The 22,189-nt window shown below is 41.4% G+C and overlaps 1 protein-coding gene across 5 annotated transcripts in view; it reads right to left on the reverse strand.

Moving 5' to 3' along the window:
* Positions 1–22,189, reverse strand: part of MBD5 (methyl-CpG binding domain protein 5) — a 180,663-nt gene that overhangs the window by 24,148 nt on the left and 134,326 nt on the right. For 4 of the 5 annotated variants that reach the window (XR_013228094.1, XM_077320116.1, XM_077320113.1 and 1 more), the window contains 3 exons: positions 9,176–10,207; positions 6,861–7,069; positions 2,446–3,654 (listed from right to left, as the gene is read on the reverse strand). Coding sequence is in view for 4 of the 5 variants with exons in the window: in XM_077320116.1 (XP_077176231.1) it covers positions 2,446–3,654; positions 6,861–7,069; positions 9,176–10,207 (2,450 nt within the window). In the remaining variant the exon portion in view is untranslated. The remainder of the gene's footprint in view (positions 1–2,445; positions 3,655–6,860; positions 7,070–9,175; positions 10,208–22,189) is intronic. The other variant, XM_077320117.1, reaches the window with a different exon arrangement.

Consider the following 22,189-nt stretch of genomic DNA (forward strand, 5'->3'; position numbering starts at 1 on the left):
CATATACCCAAGAAATAAAGAGGATGTTTGTAATCCAGTGATCAAGAGACTCCCAGTCTCCAAAATTCAGGGAAGCCAATTGTCACAATGACAAGATTTTGAGAAAAAGTTTTAAAAAGTAAGTAGACAGAACAATCCTAAGGAGGTCTAATCAGAGCCCTGCTCAAGTTTACTCATTGGAGCTTACTCCCAGAAAACTGCATTTAGTAATGTGGCTTGAGTAAACTGCTTTATGTACTAACAGGAGCTATCATAATTTAAGAAAGATAAAGGGGACAAACATATGAGATTGTATTGTGACAAGATGATTATTTACACAAGCATGTTCATTATGTGACTTGTCACTCTAAGACTCAACTGAATGTGTCAGTAATGGTTATTGAAAAGTATTATGTTTGAATTGATATTAAGAAATATGAACATTATCATTTGTGATTAATCCACGATAGCTGATTTACACATGCTTAGTGTCATCTGATGCTATTTAATGTATGTGAACATCCCAGTGTCACCAATATGAAACCTGCACGAACATTATGTTTTGCAGTTTTGTAAATGTCTTGGGAATGAATATAAGACTGTCCCCCAAATGACTGGGGATTTCCTCTTCCTAAAAAATTTAAGTTCAAAATCCATTACATAGTAATTAATGAAAGAAGAAATAAGTCTTAGAAACAAGGAAGGAATGGCATGACAATAATGTGAACTCAACAGTGTTTCATGCTTATATGTGATAGTAACAATTTATTAGTAAATTTATCAGTTGCAAAAATAGGGCTGGTTTTTCAGACTGCTTGAGAAGCTACATCTCCAACCCCTTATAAGAATCACAAGAATTTAGTAACTTTGAGATGCAAACTTTATATGTATTTGTTTAAACAGATATTGAAGATTCCTATTACACTGAACTGCCTGGTACTAACTGCTCTTCAAAGTGATGATAATGGAGTTTTTAAATGGGTAGTAGTGCAAGACAATAACATGGGGGACCTATTAACATAGTACAGTCTCCCCGGTATAGGTTGTCATCCCTATGGAAATGCTGAAAGGAGGAAATGGGCACCAATCCCCTATTGCTGCAGGCCCAGTGCCTTCACTGTGGAGTTAAAATACTGAATAAAATGCTGTGTGAAGTGTTGAGCCTGGAGAATATGACCAAAGGCAAAGCTGCACCATAAAGAGCTCGATACTAAGAAGAATGGCTGCAAGCGTATGAAGATAGCCCCCCCCCCCCCAGTCATGAAACCCATCAGTCATATGATGGAAAAGACTATACTTTCCAGTTAGGCTTGAGTTCCAATACTGATTAATACATTCTGGCTTGAAAGAGAAGTGGAGGGGATAAGGGAACTGACCAAAGGTATCAATGAGAACATGAGCTTTCTACTCTTGCTATCAAGCTCCAATCTAGCTTCTAGAAAATACTGATGGCTCTTAAGTAGGACAGTTTTCGAAACTCTTTAGATAAATGCCACCACATTCCACATACTCAGCAGCTGCTGGAAGACCTGCGAAGTAATGGTGTTAATCCTGCTGGGTCAAGACCTTGTAGTCAGGATGAGAATGACTTGCCAGAAGGCTGTTTCAGTAGCACCTCCTTAGCAGCAGTAATGTGTGCCCTGGTTCTTAGCTTCAGTCTTTTTAGGAGGATAGGATGAATCTATATTTGTTCTCTTCTAGATAAGTTGTCTCTCTCAATACCAGAAGTAGAGATTTAAAAATGAACAAACTTGGTGCACATTCCTTATTCTGCTAAGGACAGTTTTATTAATTAACGTGAACAGGTTCCAAAGGACTAAATATGTAGACGGGCTTTTGTGGTCTGAAGTCTACTTCAGATTCTTGGAACAGCTGATTAAGGAACTCTCTGGAGTGGTGTGTAATGTGGCAAGGGATGACACAGCCAATGACGAACTGCCACACATGCACGAATTTATACTATGCTCAATCAAAAGGGTCTCCACTAGAATCTGGTATTTTTAGTTGATTCCAAATGCCCAATCAAGTTTCCTCATGTAGAATACTCACACTGATTGCTACTTCCTTTATGTTACTACATAGCATAAGGAAGTAAGCAAAATCCTATATAAACAATATGATTAAAGGAGGATTAAATTAAAGTAAAACATATACTGGTATATTCATGTGGCATCAAAAGAGCATGATATGACTTGACTTCATAAAATAAAAGGGCATATGCATTTAAATAAAATACACAATTACTGTAGCATCGTATGGAATTAAAGATTTTAGACTGATCCTATCTGCTAATGAAAGAGACCAATGAAATAGTGGTTATAAACTTATAACGGAATCTAAAAATCCATTAGTGATAAATTCCTCCTCCCCAAACATGCGAATACACAAGCAAAAAACTTGTGACTAAGGCACCCCCTCGTTTATGCCAATGTATATATATATATATGTACATTTGTATAAAAATACCTTCCCATCCTCAGTGCTTTGTTGACATGAGTTGTGAACATCATCTTCTCTTACTAATTTACCAGGCCATGAAGTCAGTCCTTTTATTTGGCCCCAGACCAAGTCCCCAACGTTAAACGTCCTTGGCCTGTAATGTATCAACTCATTGGAAGAAGGGGAATCAGGATTCCTTAGATCATCTTCACTACTAATGCTTTTAGCGTCTGAAGGACTAGGCACGCACCCATTAATGCTTTTGGCATTAAAGTCTCCATTATAATGGATGTAGTCTTTAACAAGAGAACTTTCAAAGCTATTTGAGGAACTCGGAGACTGCTCCTCTACCGCCAGGTCTTGCTTAGAAGCATTCAGCAACTCTCCAAACCCTCTGCTCTGTTGAGGCCTGTTTCCGTTTATGTGCGCGCATCGTTCCACAGTGTTCTCTAGTCTCTCTTTAAAACTCATCATAGTTCTTTTGTAATGATTATACCTGAAGTTCTCCTCCAACATTTTATCACTTTGACAGTTTCGCTGTGGTAACAGTATTGGATGCTGCTTGCCTTGGACCAATGGCAGTGCGGAGACATGGTTGGGTCTTTCGTGGCAAGGGCTGCTGTGGATATGGGATGGATGATCTAAAAACTCCTCACACTTCCAACTGTTCATGTCCCCTCCAGGACTTTGTTCCCCTTCCCACTGCTTCTTGGGTGTGTTGCAGCCCGTTGGTTTATAGTATTCCAAGCCATCCCCCTCACTGGAATTTTTAAGGTGTTCTGAATTCTTCAGTATCCGTGCCCCCCTAAAGTTCCTTGCTCTACCTTCATGATCAGAAATGCCAATGTTTCTTCCATGGATTACTGCGCTGACGGCATTGGAGAGATTTAATGGATCACCAATTGAGGCTGTGAAGGCACTCATGGCACTCAGAGCGGGGATGGGGCTCACTTGCGTTGTACTGTTAACCGCAGTGGTGATTACTACATGCATCCCCTTGCTTGCAGCATCTACGACTGCTTTGTAGATAGCATTGACTGAAGCGTCACCCTGGGCACCTAGGCTGGGGTTGTCCTTGGTCTGCTGGCCAACAGATGGCTCTGTCCTTTGCTGCACATTGCACGGAGAATCCTGAAAAGGCGGAAGTGGAGTATTGGGACTTTCAGGAATTGGTGGCATCCCCATCTGAGTGAGCATTCTCTTGTTTAGAAAAGCAGCCTCTTCTTGCATCCTCACCTTTTAAAAATACAAGAGAAAAACAGGTTTGAGAGGTTTAATAATATTTCATGTAAATTACTTTTGCCTAGTGCAAGAAGTAAAAAAGTAAGGCAGAAACCTTCCTCATTGCTATCTGCCAAGCTCTCCTTTTGTAGCACCTGTCCTTAGCATTAAGGACACAACTTAAGTAAAGTTCAGTATAATTTCTTATTTTAAATTTAATTCTAAACCTAATCTAAAGAAAGATGGACCTTGGGTAAGTGTAAGAAATACACTTGGATGAGTTGAAAGGCTCTGGGAATACACATAACTGCATTTCTGCCTACTCATAATCCTCCATCTACAGCTCTTCTACCAGCGTGTAAAAACTATAATGTGTCACAAGCAAGTAGTAGGTGCATCATGAAACAGAGCAAGTAACGCTAAGGAGAGTATGCTAAAATTCCCACTCTGTTATTTTTCTGCCTACATTAGGTATCCTAGGAGCCTCTTGTGGCGCAGAGTGGTAAGGCAGCAGAAATGTGCTGTCTGAAGCCCATGAGGCTGGGAGTTCAATCCCAGCAGTCGGCTCAAGGTTGACTCAGCCTTCCATCCTTCCGAGGTCGGTAAAATGAGTACCCAGATTGCTGGGGGGCAAACGGTAATGACTGGGGAAGGCACTGGCAAACCACCCCGTATTGAGTCTGCCATGAAAACGCTAGAGGGCGTCACCCCAAGGGTCAGACATGACCCGGTGCTTGCACAGGGGATACCTTAACCTTTTACATTAGGTATCCACAATTAAGGTAAGCCTTCCCACCACACTGACTCAACTGTACTTTTTATTTCTATTCTAGATTATATTTCTAGATGGGATTCTAAGGATATGCACGGTCGGTGTGAAAACATACTGGCCCTTAGTAATACTATAAAAATGGTTATTGCACATAAAGACCTTCAAATTATGCCCTTGGGTTACAATCCTGCACACATTGCTTAAATTAAATTGAAGTTAATGTGGTTTATTAAGGATTGTGTATAAGACTATTTAGTTAGCTCAAAACAGAACTTGAAATGGATCGCTTCCTCCTATCTGTTATGGTATCAGCCCCTTATGCTCATGGGCACTGGGGACTTTTCTAAAGGTTTCTCTCAGCAATCTCATTAAATGTGTCTCAGTCACAAATCTCAATCCAGTGCACAATTATGAGAACTTAAAGTCCAACTGAACTAAAGCAAATATAATTTTGTGCAAGGTTGTACCCATCACAGTTATTCTTCCAAACATGTACACTGTCCATACACTGTTTGTATATAAATTTATTTTACTTTGTAACGTGCTTTTTAAGCCACTTGTAAGCTGCTTGCCTTGAACCAATGGGGTATAAAAACCAGCTCTTCTCATAGACCGTTTACAGACTGGAGGTTTCATGCCGGGCTGCAAGCTGGAGTTTTATTGGTGGCAGGTTGCCCCACCTCTTCCTGCACCCACATGGGGGAGCATTTGGCCTGGTGCGCCTCATCCGCCCCCAATTTGTGCCCCTGCAAAAGAGCTGGGGCAGTGAAGTACCCAGTATGTAAACGGTCCTACAAACATCATAAGGAAAGCCATCTAGCAATATCTGCCACTGGGCACATTAAAATGTCTACATAATTAATTCTAACAGAGTAAAACATGCATAAAGAAAACCACACAACTTAGATTTCAACTCTGGGAGATGTACGGCTGACTATACTAACAGAATTATGCATTTTGTTTACATTTCTCAAAACATCAAAACAGTGCATGTGCCAAACCCAAATAAGTCATGTGCTTGAGTTTGGCAGTTTCATTATAATTTTAAGTGCATGAGGTAGTTTTCATTTCAGAGGCTAGCATACATAATATTTTTAGTCACTTCCTTAAGTCCTTTGATAGCCTTTAAACATTTTCGGTCCTGGCCCTGACCCCGGCTTGGTGGAATGCCCTACTAGACGAGATCAGGGCCCTCCACAATTTTAAGCGATTCCAGAGGGCTTGTAAAGTGGAACTGTTCTAGCAGACCTACAGCTGAGGTTGGGAAATTAACATCTTGAAGAAGTAGGCCTCCCTGCTTGACCTATACAGCCAATTAGTCTGCCCAAACATTGATTTGCCCCCTCTAAGATAAATTTTAATTGTAAAAAGGAGGCAGTTTTAAACAAAAAATTAAAACCTAATTATACATTGTACATACAAGTTTTTAAATGGAATGTTTTAACCAGATGTTACCTGTCCTGACTAGGGAAGCGCAGGATATCAAAATAAAATATTATAATAATTACTTTTTTATTTTTTATTTTATTTTCCTTGGCTCCAAGATCACTGCAGATGGCGACTGCAGCAAAGAAATTAAAAGATGCTTGCTCCTGGGGAGGAAAGCTATGGCAAATCTAGACAGCATCCTAAAAGGCAGAGACATCACCCTGCCAACAAATGTGCGTCTAGTCAAGGCTATGGTCTTTCCAGTTGCAATGTATGGCTGTGAAAGTTGGACCATAAGGAAGGCCGAGCATCAAAGAATTGAGGCTTTTGAACTCTGGTGCTGGAGAAGACTCTTGCGAGTCCCTTGGACTGCAAGGCGAACAAACCGGTCAGTCCTAGAGGGGATCAGCCTGGACTGCGCCTTAGAAGGCCAGATCCTGAAGATGAAACTCAAATACTTTGGCCAGCTCATGAGAAGGAAGGACTCCCAGGAGAAGAGCCTAATGCTGGGAGTGATTGAGGGCAAAAGAAGGGGACGACAGAGAATGAGGTGGCTGGATGGAGTCACTGAAACAGTTGGTGCAAACTTAAATGGACTCCGGGGAATGGTAGAGGACAGGAAGGCCTGGAGGATCATTGTCCATGGGGTCACGATGGGTCGGACACGACTTCACACCTAACAATAATTACTTGATAGCATTAACTTGGTGAAAACCAAATAGGATTATATTTTTCAGGGAGTAAGGATGGGAAAGCATTAATTTGCTTACCACAGTTTTTCTTTAATACTTGCTAGAGTTGTACTGACTTTTAAAAAGATAAATTTTAATGCATAATTATGCCAGTCATTAGGCCTAAACTGGAGTAAGACTTGTAGAGTAAAAATGTCAGAGGAGGCAAAGTTTTGGAAGGACGCTTCCTCCGTTTTAATTTTAGCAAATGATGGCCTAAAAACCATGAAAATAAAAGTAATTGTATCATTTCATGTATTACTTTTAAAAAAGGCAAAAACATTTCCTACCTGGAAATTCTGGAATAGACAAGCCATAGGGTTTGGATTATTAGGTGGCCCAGGAATTGGGGGCTGTCCTTGAAAACCTTGGAGATTCTGATAGCCATGGAGAAGCTGCTGTTGTTGATTTGAGGGAAACATCTGATGGTTGTTGAACAGGGACTGAAGATGTGTTAGCTGGTGGTTACTAAGAGCAGTGTTTATTGATGGCACATCACCTGTAATTCCAAACACAGGGATACTCAAGTGAGTGGTTTTCCAAGGATAAGCATCAAGCTGTGCTGTACAGCGTAACAGCAACAATGCATGAACAAAACTTCTCTGCAAGTTTTTAGTGAACTAGTTTCCTGCAATTATAGTACAACAGCACAGATTTGCCATTATCTTGTCTACTCGAACTCTTTCTGCAAGACAATATAACTCTGGATTTCACTTCCCACAGAACCTATAGTTAATTCTTAAATTCACAAAGTAATCTGCTTGACAAAGTGGTCAGTTGTTCTCACAATGTTTCTCAAAGCAGAAGCAACACTTTTCACAGTTTACTGAACACACAGCAATGCTAGCGAACTTGTCCTGACAATCAGCAGATTTTTAAAAATAGCTGCTTTAAAATATATGCTACATTTTTTTTAAAGTTAAAATACACACATGCAAACCAATAATAGCAGTATGAAAAATAAACATTTTGGTGACTTAAAATGTATGCAAAGTAGTACATGCTTCTTTTAAAAAGCAATTATAGAAGCCTCGGTCTGAAAACAAAAATGAGAGGTCACAGCAGCAAAAACATTTCATTGATATAGGCAAGATTCATTTTTTACAAGCGGGAGCGAAAGACCAAAAGTGTTTTATCATGTACGGTGGGGTAGGGTGGGGGCACAGTTTCCTGTTCTAAGTTCTGCATCAAAGTCTATTTATACAAAAGAAGCAGCTTTTCAAGATACTGGGGAGAAGGCAACTCAGAGCATCTGGTACACATTAAAGGCTGTTAGTCTACAGGTCCACTTAGCTCCAAGTCATCCACTTTAGGGCCTATTACCTGAGATCCTGTTAAGTGGAGGCTCCTGGGACTGGAGCTGGGACTTTCTTCATGATAAGCATGTGCTTTACCCCACCCCCTCCAGGTGCATGGGAGTTCTGTACACAGCTCTTTGAATCCTATGTTGCTAGCCTACACATGGTCTTATTTTAGCAACACCTCTGACATCAATTTAATTTTTTGGTAAATTCATATCAAATTATTAGGGGGTTTCTACTAAAACTAATTATGTACAGCTATTTATCCCTATGTTTGGCGAACATTAATTTGCTAAATACACAAGTGCACACAACACATTATACAACTTGGAGTATTCGTAATAAAAAATACCAGACTGTTAGAGAAAATACCATAAATCTTTTTTTTTTAAAGCTTTGGTTTTTTAAAAAAAATCAATCTACTTGCATTTTAAAAGCATTTATTTTAGACAAATGGTGACAATTTAAACTGTGATCATCCTAGGCTTTTTTCGTAGACTGGATTTACCTGAGATCTACAAATGATATGACTGTACATTTTAATGATTAGCTGAAAGCCGACTTGAATGCCTTGTGATAGACATGGGGAACATAAATTTAAATATAAAATTAAAGGACTTGGCAGAACCTTGGGTCCAATCATGTTTTGAAGGCACGTTCTCCAGTACACAGCTCCTCCTCTGAAGTCACTGGTTGAGGATATTACTACCTCAGGTTTAAACATGTGACTTGGGACCTCAGCTTGCCAAGTGGTTTGAAAATGCAAAACAAATGAAAAACAGGGAAACATAAGAATATAAATCTAGAGCACTAGAAGGATAGCTTATTACTTTGACCCTGTGCAAGACATTATGTATTGCTTCATTGTAATCTGAGGGTTCGGTGTATTGGTGTTGGAGCATTTCAGAATCAGAAGGACTTGGAAGGTTCTCATCTATTGTACAGCTACTCGTACTAACCCTGTGATGCCTTGGAGATTTTAAGCAAAATATTGCACCCCAAAGATGCACCTGCACATGGATGAGATTGGAAAAATCTAAAAGCCATTCCAACTGGTTGTCTGAATTTAGATGGCATCAAACTTTCTAAAAGAATAGGGGTTTAAAGTATGGGGTTTAAAATTTTCTGTCAATTGTATTTGCAATTTTTCACTGGAATGGTTAAGACACGCTGACACAGCACAAAACCTTTTAGGAAAAAAGTGCAATGAAATGGAATTTTGAAAAAAGGTAGAAAATAGAAGCTTTCCCCCCCACACCATTCTTTTTTTTTCTTTTTAAAATCTGTGAAAATATTTAACTTACCAAGTAGACCTGTCCCCAGTAGAGGGTTAAGTAGCTGTGGCACCACAGAGTTACTGTTGAGTTTAGCTGAACCAGATGTACTCCCAGCATTATTAGATATGCTCAGCAATGTTTCTGCCATTGACACCACTGCTGTCCCACCAAGTGTTGAGACAGACAGTGCTGCCACTGCTGATGATGGAGTGGCTGTGGTAGTGGTGGCTTGGGAGGAGATTGCTATGGAAACCTCTGGATGATTAGCAGTGTTTCCCGATGTAGAGTTCAGAACACCTCCCAACAGCTGGGGATTCAAGGTCATTAATCCTGAGGCCCCAGTGACAGCTGGGAGGAAGAGGGGATCTGAAGTAGTGTCTGTGCCTGAAAAGATTGGGAAAGGGTTTCCCAGGGGGCTGGTTAATAGGGTATCAGCTCTGTTGGTGTCTGACTGACTGCTTAGCAAAGGATCTGGTGGCAGAGCTGTCATCTGTGTTACTGAGGGCACCGGATTGTTTTGCTGTTGCTGTAACAGATCTGAGATGGATAGATTGAAAGGTGCTAAGGGGAACATGGCAGCTGCTTGGGCTTGGTTCTGAAGAAGAGCTGCTAGCAGCTGAAAATGGACAGGTTGCAGCACCTGCCCATCCACATCACTGGAGAGCAAAGCTAAAGCAGCATTTACATTTGGGTTGAGAAAACCTAAAGGATTGAGGTTGACCTCAGACTTGCCTTCTCCTGCTGAAGGCTGCAGTATATTTAAAAGATTCTGGTTTAGGAGGTGCTGCTGATTCACTGGCAAAGAGATAGGTAGAGAACTAAAGAGATTTGAATTCAAAGAGTGCGGAAGATTGTTGTTTGAAGCGCTGTTCTGAGGAAAATGCAGAGCATGTTCGTGTCCAACAAAAGGAAAATCATTCCCAATGGGGAGCTGGCTATGAAGTGGGTTTCCAGCTGCAGTTGTGACGATGACACCATCTTGGAGAACCGACGTGGTCTTGGTGATGGCCGGTTGACTGGTGCCAGCTATTGTAGTGGATGATGATGGTCCTGCCCGCCCTATGAGTGCAAAATAAAGGTAATAAAGATAACTATGACAATGAGCACTGATACTGAATTTGTTCATAAAGTAATACGTGGCTCCCAAACACAAAACAATAATTTCACAAAATAGAAAAGAACTCAACAACAGAATACAAGATATCTAGAGTTGAATTAATTAACATAATAACATGCTCCCAACTGCCTTTATAGAAAAGTGTGGCGTTGACTCATTGGCAATGTGATTTTAGTATTTGTGTTAACTGTAATTTCATTCTTAAGCACAATGAGAATGGTCTGAAGAGCTCTCACCACTTCCTCTAGGCGTCAAATGAGGGAAATACACGGAAGAATATTCTACAGATTTACAACTGAAAAGGCCCCAAGCAGTTTAAAGGAACTCATAAAGGACCTCCAAACAGGATTTTCTGGTCAACCATAATAGGACATATAAAAGATACTGAATCTTTTGACTATGAAAGGGAACTTGTAATGAATTATTTCAAGAACTTTTACGATTCATCCATTAGCTCCACATGTTTGGAAGGGGATGACGGGGCATTTGCCAACATTGATACTATCCAGGTCTTAGTAAAAGATTGTTCTGTTTGAGAAGGCCTTTAGTATGCTTCTGTTTCATTTTTCTTTCTGGTTATGGATTATTTTTGTGGGTGGGATTATTACCATTTATGTTCCAGTTTTAAGATTTAAAGCATTTATTCTAACATGGCAGTTCTGGTTTACATTGTCGCTATGGGCTATAAACCAGCTTGGACACGAACAGTGGGAAGGTGGGGTAGAAACGTTTCACATAAAACAAATATATTTTACCTTCATTCGTTAGCTTAAAATACTGTTACAACAAAGCTGGGCACCCATTACATTTACAACAGCTAACAACACTACCAGAACATACAGTAGGTCTAAATTGTAATGATGGAGTGTAGAGGTTAAAGATTAGCAATTAAAGGAACTAATTCCACTCTCAAGACTGCCACCATGTGGTTTTCTCCATCTAGGACAAAATGAGAAATGCATCTATTGTAAAGGTTGGAAGATGAATTTACACAAAACACAGCTCTTTTGAGTTTTTCAGAAGAAAAGGACTGGCAGGTAATATCAAACTTCATTAACTGTTTATTGAAGGAAATATTGAAAGATAACACTGGATCAGGGTTGGAAACACATCACTATCCTGCATCCCCCAAGCTTAAAGGAACACATGTAGTGCTAGTCCACATCAAGTAGTATCAAAGGTCACATATCATGTGATTCTAAACCAGGTCACACCTTTCTAATCCCACCTAATTCAATGGTTTCAGCAGGATGACATGCAGTGCAATAGTAAGAAGTCAGTGATTTCTCTGACTGAGGAGGAATTTAAACCTGGATTTCCACACTGAAATCCAAATTGCAAAGCAATATGTGCAATACACATTGCAAAAACACTTCATGTCATATTTAAAAAGATCAATGGATATACAGCTATTGTATGGGTACTGTTTTTGTTTCTTTGAATAATTTTCTGTGGAAGTAAACTATACTTTTCAACGTTTTGATGTTTCATTATTAAGGCCTGGGGGAAACAGTTCTTTTACTTCCTCATGATTGATAGGGACAGTAACATTCAAAGCAACATAAACAGCATGTAAAATAAGTGTTTATCAGGCAAGAGGATAAGCAGTTCTTAAATACAGGGAATTTTCAAGGGCATTTTAAAGTGTTAGCACACACAAAAAAAGGACTTTCCATAGCTCAAGAAAATGTAAATATAAAAAATGGAGGTTAATTTAATGTTAGCCATGCCTTATTTTATTCTTTAATAAGTGGCAGAAAACTGCTGAGGGAAGAAAGCATCGATCACATTTTTGCAACTCCACAATCACAGCAAAATAGCATTAAAAGATGAAGCCAAAGTACAGACAAAATCCAATATTACATACTATTTAACCATTCAGAATTGAGCCAGATTCCCCTTTATCTTAGTATAAAGATACATGATCTCTAATTAAACCTAGCAAGGGAGATAAGGAAACAGTAAGGTCCAGCCTGGCGGAAGTCTGATTTATATTGAACATTTCCATGCCAGAATATAGGGTTAGATTCTAAAAAGCCACAAATAGAGTGAGCTAGTGGAAGGGGTAGTATTGGAGGGGGGGGGGCAAATTTCTCCTTCATAATGCAGCCTCGGAAAAGCCATTTCTGAAGGTCAGGGGCTCAGAAATGGCAAGTGATGTAGCACAGTGGACCTGGAGAAAGGTGAACTGTCAGAAATCTCCTCTCCAATTCTTATGCAAGCTCACTATGAGAGAGGTCACACAAAAACAGCAGAGGAGATTCTTGACAATCTGCACCCCCTTCTGGCTGATGTCTCCTGTGCAACATGCAATGCCATTTCTGAAGAGCAACTTTCCTGGATGTAGAGGGCTACAGTAGGAAGTAAAGTGTCCTTCTATGTATGTGCTCTCTTGAAAGGTCTTTAGGACCCAACCTATAGGCTGGGAGTGATTTGTGGCATTTTCTATTCTAGTTTGTTGTTTCATATTCACTTAGCTGTTTAGTATCATCATGGTGAATTATGATAAGAACTCCAAGCTAAAAATGAAAATTTACTTCAAATGGATTTCTAGTTCTAGTTGGAAGAAAAGAATTCTCATCAGATTCAGATGTCACAGTGAACTAAGGATGTGCCAAATTGCAAACCAACAGGGAAGAGCAAAAGACTGGTCTATGGCTTGTTTACAATCTTGAAAATATTAATTTATTCAAAAATACAGAAAAACATGAGGCTAGAAGAAGCAACTCTGCTAGGAGTAGCTATGCACTTAAAACAGGCTACATAAAGTATTACTTTGCTATACATATCTGTGTGCATCCTACCACGTGTGTATGGAATATGGAAGCTTCCCTGTCATGATTTCCTCTGGGCAGTCCGAAGACTCAAAAGCTCCAAAAGAGGATGGAAAACCAGGAAGAGCAGGGAAGTCAGGGAGACCTTGAACTATAGCAGCCCCCCAACCAAAATCTGAGGTCACTACAGTTCATCTATTGTTCCTGCAGCTTTTCCTGGTACTTCTGGCAAGATCACACTGATAGTTATAGGTTCCATGTGGAAGAATGGCTGCTCTGAGTATAGGGGACTCAAAAAGGACAAGGTGGTGAAATTGCTCTATCTTCAAGCACAACTTTCGCCCTTCTCACTCCACCCCACTGACCTGATTAGCTGCAATTCCAGAAATATTACCAAGGAATTAAGGTGGTGGTGGTAGTGTAGGAGCAGAGAGGAACACAGGAACTTGTGTGCCTTATGTGTACGGATTGTTGAAGACATGTCATTACAACAACTACTTGGCTATAAATAACAGGACACTGGAAGATGTGCATTTTGACAGGCATTCTTAGAGGCATGTGTTATAGTAAATAAATACTAATCAGTAAACTTTATAAAATCCAAGCTGACTGCTCATCCACTACCTTATTGACCCTCATCTAGGAATGGCCTGCACAGGTAGTTTAGCCCCAATCAGGGGTAGCCCTCAGCCAGGAAGGGATCAGCTCTCTACCTCCCTGTTGGTTTCAGAAGTTTGCTGGGTGGAAGAGGAGCCAGCCTCAGTGCATGCCCTGCTGCCAGTAATTTGTTGTGGCCTCTTTCAACTCAAAGAACATGGGGGGAGCTGGGGCAGCCTCTGTGTGCCTTCCGGAGGTGGGGGATGCAGGAGGCCCAGGAACAGCCCCCTCCCTATTGGTCCTCTGAGAGCTAAGGTGCCCAGGAAAAGCCTCTGCCATGGGAATCATGCGAGGTTTGCAATTTGCAATCTGAGAAGAGAGGAATGCTTTGGGGGTAGCCATCACAGGCAACTGCAGCAGGGAAAAGAATGCTGATGTGGGTGAGACTTGGACTTCCCCTTTCCATATGGATACCACCTTGGTCTTGATGCAGTCTTTCCAAGACCATCACAACAAAGCAACTTTGAAACCAATGGCATGGAATATGGGGAAACTGTAGAGGGGCACAGAAGCACCATGAGACCATGGGGACATGTGGAGAGAAGGGACAGTTTCCCAGTAGCAGCTTCCCAGGAGGACCTTCCTAGTAGAAGAGTTGGTTTTTATACCCTGTTCTTCACTGCCCAAAGGAGTCTCCGCGGAGCTTATAATAGTCTTCCCTTTGTCTTCCTACAACAGACACCCTGTAAGGTAGGTTAGGCTGAGAGAGCTCTGAGAGAAACTGCTCTGTGAGAAGTTTCTAACAAGACTGTGACTAGTCCAAGGTCATCCAGCATGTGAGGGAGCAGGGAATCAAATCCAGCTCAGCACATTAGAAGCCACTGCCCTTAACCATTACACCAAGATGTACAAATTGCCATTGCCTGAAAGAGATGTAGCGAGAGCACAGGCAGAAGAAGCTGTTGCAGGAGGACGGTTTAAGTCTTTTTTGACATGCTCACTGACTATTTTGGAATCCATTCCCCTTAAATTTGGATATTCTCGAGGAGCCTGGAGATAAGTTGTCATTGTAGACTCCCCCCCTCCAAAACAGCCATTTTTTCCTGGGGAGCTGGTCTCTATAGTCCAATTCTGGGAGATTTCCAGGCTGCAGCTGGAGGTTGGTGACCCCTGGATCAGGAATGTTCCTTGAGGTTTGGAGGTGGGGCCTTAAGAATCCAGGAGTGGGCAGGAGCTTTTGCCATGTAGCCAGCCCTCAGGAAGATTTGCATCATAGCGCCCGTTGTAGTCCTGGGTACAACGCGATTTGCTGCTAGTTCAAAATAAAAAAACATTATCCAAGAATCCTGACTTTTGCCCATGATGATAAAATAGTACCCCAAACAAACCTCACTTCTGTTAAATGCAACTTTTTTGATTGTTTGTGACAGACAACAACTATGAACTTGATTCTTCAGGTTAAACGAACAAATAAGTACCTTCTTGGTAAAAGTGCACACCTAAAACCACCAATACTATAACTGAATCACCTCCAATACCTTTAAGAGAACTATGGAAGAACTATCAAACACCTTATTAGTTAAGATATTTTGTATTATTTTTTGCTTTGAAGCAGCGCCTCCCGTACTGGTCTTTGCTGCTGGAGTCTTCCTTCTGCTCCTCAATATCTAATCTTCAACTCTTCCCTCCCCTACTTCCATAGCATCTCTGCTTTAAGATCATCAAAACTGTTCTGAAACTTCCATTTGAATAATGAAGATAACTTTTTTTTGCTTTGTTATAACCTTGCTATTGAACTATCAATTTTTTAATAATGGAAAATACAAATTAAAATGATGTGATTTATTGTGTTATTTATTGCTTTAGCACCTTGCAATTGCCTCCATGCCTCCTAGAAGCTCCCGGGGAGAGTAAAAGTGTCAGGCTGGGGCCTGGATGCCCCATTTGTTGCCTGTGGGGCATACTGGAGACTGTGTCAACAACCAGCAGGTGCAGGCTTTGACCCGATAAGTCATATGATCCTGCTTCAAATCAACAGTTTGGGTTGGTCCTATTTGATATGAGTAGAAGGATAATAGTGTTGTGCTTATTTATTTATTTAATAGTTGCATTTATTGACCGCCACTCCTGGAACCTGTGGTGGCAGTTTTCAAAAAATTATAAAACCATGTAAAATACAATTACAAAAATATACAACCCTCTAACCAGCAGCAAAACTCTGTCTGAAACCTCCCCTCCCTTCCTACTCACACCTGGCCACAGTGCACACAGCCCCACACCACCGTCTCAGGGTAGGGGGTAACGTCTGCCCAGATAACCAGCACATTGTGCAGGTACACATGCAGGCCAGCCACCAGAGGAGCCTCTCTCCCTCATTCCCTCAATTCTCTTGCCATGGGTCAATGCATATAATTATGCAGATCACAAAGGGGCAGGAGAGAGGGCTGTGCACCTGCACAGGGACAACTAGATAGACATCAGCTATAGGTAAGTGCAAAACCTTCATCGCTGTCTTGTGCAGTCCTACATGAGAGATTAGCAAACTGGATTACGAGAAGGTGGGGTGAGTGATTTACTAAAAAAATGGAATGCAGCACTCCTGTCCCCATTGTTGTCTCCCTTCTTGAAGCTGTTGTGGGTTTTCCTAGCCGTGTGGCTACGGTCTGGTAACCTTACTCCCTGATGTTTCTTCAGTGACAACCTGTTTGGGACTGACTGCCTTTATTGTTTCTTGTTACTAATTCTGTACTTTGTGACTGCAAGATTCAGTTATTTTGGATTTGTTTCCTTTGTAATCACAATACTGAGATGGTTTGAATTGACAACTTTGATAATGTATTGCCCCATTTCACTTGGTTTCTCATTAAGAAGAGTTGCCTTAGTCACACAGATGTATCTTGTTAATAGCAACTCCTTAGGGGTTTGTCCATTTAAACTCTTGCTTTCAGTGCTACCTCACCAATGACTTTAATGATCACCCACAGCCATTTGGATATAGTAGACTGAGTTGTGGTGGTAAGCATTTTGTCTAACATGTTAATTTTCTTGTTCTTTTTCATTGCTTAATTGGTGCTTATAAGCTATCTGTTATCTGTGGCCTTTTCCCTCCTTCCTTAGGGGACTTGATCACAAGCTGAACTAGCCACTTTCACTGCTTCCCCTCTCCTCTCCCAAGGGGGCTTCTCATGGTTTCTGCACTGGAGAGAGGGTGGAGCCTGCTTGTCTACTCCCACCCTAAACCACCTCCTGTCTCTTGCTCCTCAGTTACCCTTGAGCCTGCCTGTTATTGCGGGTAGCAATAAGACTTCAGGTGGCATCACTTCTGGGGTGTGTGGCAGGGAGCCAATGGCCAGCTGACACCACTTTCAAGGCTCCTTAAAACCTGAAAATAATTTCAGGGGCTCTTCCATAGTCAAAAGGTTGAAAAAGGCTGGCTTAAATAATTGGAAGGCCTTCGTCTGGATGACCTTAACCAAAGATCTCTTGTCACCCAGGAGTTCTATATAGCAGTGGTCCCCAACCCCCGGTCCGGGGACCGGGACCAGCCTGTGGATCAGTCAGTACCGAGCTGGGGCTCCTCCTCCCCGGCTGTTGCCTCAGGGGCTGACCTGCCACTCTGCCACTGGCTCACCTTTGGTGCTCTCCAGTGGCCGCCATGGCTGGGGCTCCCCCTCAGCGTGGCACTGTGCAGCTACTGCTGGCAGCGCCCCCAGACATGGAGCAGGGGCTCAGCTGGTGGCGATGTCTCTCAGCAAAAGGTTGCCCCCCTGGTCCTCAGTAAAATTGTCAAGCGTTGACTGGTCCCCGATGATAAAAAGGTTGGGGACCACTGTTATATAGGGAATGATATTTTTCCAAAGGAACAGTTGATAGACTGCCATTATAGCTTGATAATTAGAGATCCTCAAGTTCAGTGACTACAAAGTGTAAGTCTTGCAACTCAGTTTTCCTACCCTGCTAGTCTGCTGGTATAGAGTAGTAAGCCACTTTGCCTTCATCTCTTTTGCAATCAAGGAGGAAGATGGGTTAAAAAGGGACAACCTTCCTCCTGCACCCTGTACACATTTTCAACTTTGTGGGTTGTTGCAGGAATGGATGATGGTTTCTCCCAAACAGATCTCACCATATCTAAGATGACCTCAACGAGAGGGAAGGCCACTAATCCCAGAGTGTTTTGGTAAAGATGCACAAGAAATCTGTCTTTGGGTCTGGCATTTATTCAAATTACTTAAGTGTCTAGTGACTGTGCCATTCTATTTGTTTTGAAAAAAGATGTAGGTCCTCGCTTGGGGATATTGGGTCTTGATTTCCTACAGTGTTATCAGGTGATGTCTTGAAAGGTACCTCTGATCCAGAAATGAATTGTTCCTCATCCTCTTTGGAACCATAAATCAATGGGCCAGGAAAAGGGGTGCATGGAGTCTGTGGTGGACCTTATATTATAGCCTATTTGTTCCATTGTTGGATCTAGAGGCACAGGTCAATCCCTAGAATGATGTACCAGAAGGCAGGAGTGTTGTGTTCTGGAACTGGAGTCACCCACAAAAGTGCTGGAACTGGTAATCTAGTAAAGCATTCTGATGCAGCTCCATCTAGAACTATGAGGTCACAAGAAATTGTGAATTGGGCAGGTGAACGACATCTTGACAAAGGGTACATGGATTGTATGTTCACTGGCCTCTGTAGTAGGCATCAGAACTGACTGATGCATTTCCTTGTTTTGTGATCTTCTTGGATCCAAAGTAGCTGTATCCGTTGAAATTGGACACTGAACCTCATGTTTAGATTTTAATTTATGTTTCTTTGGAGGAGGTTCTGAAGAAGATCTGGCTGGAGCCCATTCCGGGAATCAGGAATGGTTATGTGTCAGATCTAGTATAGGAGCCAAGTGTGCAGCTGTGATCAAGTGAAGGGGGGAAAGACACTCCTGAACAGGTTTGGGAGCTGAGAAAGTTGGTTGTTTGCTTGGGGCAGATGACTTAGCTGCCATGTGCACAGAGGCACATACAGCTTTCTCCCAAAGGGAAGCACAATCTGTGTGGGACTTCAGGGTGAATTGCTTACATGCTGTGACTTTATGATTCTCACCGGGACAGGGTAAACATATCAAATGCTCATCCGTCCATGTCAATTTGGTTGAACAGATGGAGCATCTTTTGAATAACACGTTTTAGCTGTTCTTCAAAGAGATATCCAAAATTGTTCTTCTCAAGGTGGCAAAGGGAGAATTGAAAAAGGGAGAAGGGCTACTCCCCACAGCACAGGACTTTTAGGCGGGAATGGCCTTTGTGACTCTAATTTGAGGCACCTCTCTGGCTCTGTTTCTAAGCTAGCAAAAATATTTTGGTAGCTGACCTGTGCATGTGTGAAGTACCTGTGTAGGAAATTGATCTCTAGAGTCATGAGATCCAATTGGATACCAGCCATTGGGGTGGGGTGGGGGGCTGTACTGCTGTGTATAGAGGTGAAATTGCTCCTGTAAGCATAGCTCCTCTGACAGAAGTGGTAGGAAATCTAGTTTCATCCCTTTCCCCCACTGTATTAGTCCATGTATGCCCTGCAAAACTAGGACCCAGATCTCCTGGGGTTTGTATAGGACTGCTGGGATGAAGTGAATGTGGTAGAATCTATGGTCATTAGCACCTTTCCCTATCCAACACTCTGTCTTATTTATAGGCAGGTCTTCACAACTGCATTCCTCAACAGGTTCTTATCCTGGCTTATCACAGTCCTGTACAAAGAGAGGCTTTCCACTTCTTGCTTATTTTATCTCACATTTGCCTGTGCTGGGATTTCATGACATTTATAGTCAGGCATTTTACACAGTACTAGTAACTTGTTGCAAACAGCCAAAGGCTGTTACTATCTCAGAGTGAAGTATACATAAAATGCAGGGGATGGCAGGAAATAACAGTAAAAACCAAGTTAAATAAAAATTAAGAAAAAGATAAAATTTCCTCCACCTCCAGACACAATCACCATAATAAGCATGCAAGTCAAGCTGCAGCAAGTTGAGCCTTGAGCATGGCTCTGGTTCAATTTTCATAGTGACTCAACCATACAATGAAATGTTTTGGGTGATGTGCAGGTCTACATCTGCTAGAAGGAAAACAATTTTTTCTACCAACGTACACAGATCAAGGTTAGCTAAGATAGCTGCAAGAAATCAGGATAAAGCCTCTCCATAAAGAGAGTAGAACAGAACATGAGGAAGGGTCTTTATTTCTAAAGCACCACAGAGAAACAGGTTATAGTCAACATGTTTTCAAGTGTACTGACCTGATAACATGGCTACATAGTTTGAAAATGTGCAACAGTGAAAGAAATTCTGAATGTATGGAATTAATGGAAGGATAGGAAGTTAAAAGGATAGAAAGTTCTATTATGGTTCCTTTTCATCAGTCCAAACTATGGGGAAAATCTGGAGCTGGTTATGAGACTCCTGTTGAAACACCATCTAAACCAGTGGTTCTCAACCTTCCTAATGCCGTGACCCCTTAATACAGTTCCTCACATGGTGGTGACCCCCAATTATAAGATCATGCAAATGTTCTTTCACAGAAATTAAACTGAAACTGACCAATGGCATGATGATCCATTATTCATGATTGTATATAATCCCCCCCCCCCCGGGATTTTTCAGTTCATTTATGTTTCTTGTCCCACCATGTCAATCTTACTCTTTTCTGCTGCTCGAGACAAACGAACGCTCTATCTCAAGCTACCCTGTAAGGCTGTTGTGTGGATGGCGCTCCCCCGGCCAAGCTGCTTGTTGTGCTGCGACCCCTGTGAAAGGGTCGTTCAACCCCCAAAAGAGTCCTGACCCTCAGGTTGAGAACCACCGATCTAAATTGAGACATGGTGGGAATTAACTAGTAAGAAATCACGAAGAATCTGATTATATCTCATAACCCAGCTGGTGTTCTCTCTGCAGTAGGATAAGATGTTGCCCTGAAAAGTGGCTGGTTGAAGCATTCATCTCCTTGCTCTATAATCAAAGCAATATACACAAGAGGGTAGGCCATGTTCAGTCTGTAAAAGAGCCACTGAGGTATCATGGGGCAGGGCCAGAATTCTCCTTAAAAAGGGAGCTTGGACAGTCTTCAGATTCATAACTGTTCTGTCATTCTAAACCCAGATTTGAACACATGAAACTGCCTTATACTGAATCAGACTCTTGGCCATCAAATCTGAATTGTCTATCCAGACTGGCAATGGCTCTCCAAGGTCTCAGGTAGTGGTCATTCACATCTCCTACTTCCAGATCTTTTAACTGCATATACTAGGGAATTAACTTGGGTTTGATTCTGTGCCCCCCCCCCCCCAACATGCAACCAGCTGGGTGACCTTGGGCTGTTCTGATCGAGCAGTAATATCAGGGCTCTCTCAGCTTCACCTACCTCAGCCTCACCTACCTGTTGTGGAGAGAGGAAAAGGAAGATGACTGCAAGCCGCTTTGAGACTCCTTTGGGTAGAGAAAGTGGCATATAAGAACCAACTCTTCTTCATCTCTTGAACTGATACAGGAAGCTACAGAGGCTTAATGGACTATCAGGGAGGGGCCAACTGCCCAAATATTAGTAAGGAGAAACTTCCAAAATCTTGCTGTGATGACAAATGAGATCTGGGTAAAGCTTTATTCAGGTCAAGAGGAACTAGTCCCCAAACTGGGGTTCCTTATTTTCAAGTGGAGCTATGCCTAGCTTCAGGCAGTTTACACAAGCCACTGCACATATAAATTCTCTTGTAAAAATCGTCATGCAAAAATGGAACAAGTGGCTGTAAACTCTGGCTCTTAGAAACTGAAAAAAATGTATGTCTCCTTGAGTCTGACCTAGGACAAGAAATCTCTTTTCAATATGGTCAATGGTCAATATGGTCAATGCCAAACTGAAAGCCTTAGGCAAAGAACTGATTCATACGTTCTGCAGCTTGAGCAGTCATTTGCATATTTCTAGCCGGGCCAATTATTACTCATCAAGTAAACAATATTGTCTTTGAATGTCCCCAAAGTAGAGAAATAAAATTTCTGGAAACTGGGATGCCAGGGGAGAAAAAATGTTTTTTCTTGGAGGGAAAGGGAATGAAAATTTGAAACATACGTAATACTTAAGTTCCTATCAAACCTAAACTGCTTCTACTGATTTAACAACATAAAATGTGTCTTTTATAACACAGCATGTAGAATTTAATTATTTGGCACATTTATGGAATTCAGGAGTATAAATGTCTTCATTTTATGTATGAAAAATTCACAAGTATTCACATTACTTGAGAAATAACATGTATAATGGTTAGAGTGTCTCCTAAGTAGAGATGTAAAATTTCTGTAAATTGTGAAGCTGGGGGGAGGAGGAAAATACAAACACCCACATATTTGGGTGGGGAGAATAGAAATTGGGGGGGGGGGTGAATTGAAACATATGCAATACTTATGTTTCTATCAAAGCAAAACTTCTTTTACTGCTCTAACAACATAAAATATATAATTTATTACACAGCATGTAGAATTGTACTATTTGACATATTTATGGAATTTAGAAGTATAAATGC

This window comes from Paroedura picta, chromosome 2, assembly GCF_049243985.1.
Source record: "Paroedura picta isolate Pp20150507F chromosome 2, Ppicta_v3.0, whole genome shotgun sequence".
Lineage (NCBI taxonomy): Eukaryota > Metazoa > Chordata > Lepidosauria > Squamata > Gekkonidae > Paroedura > Paroedura picta.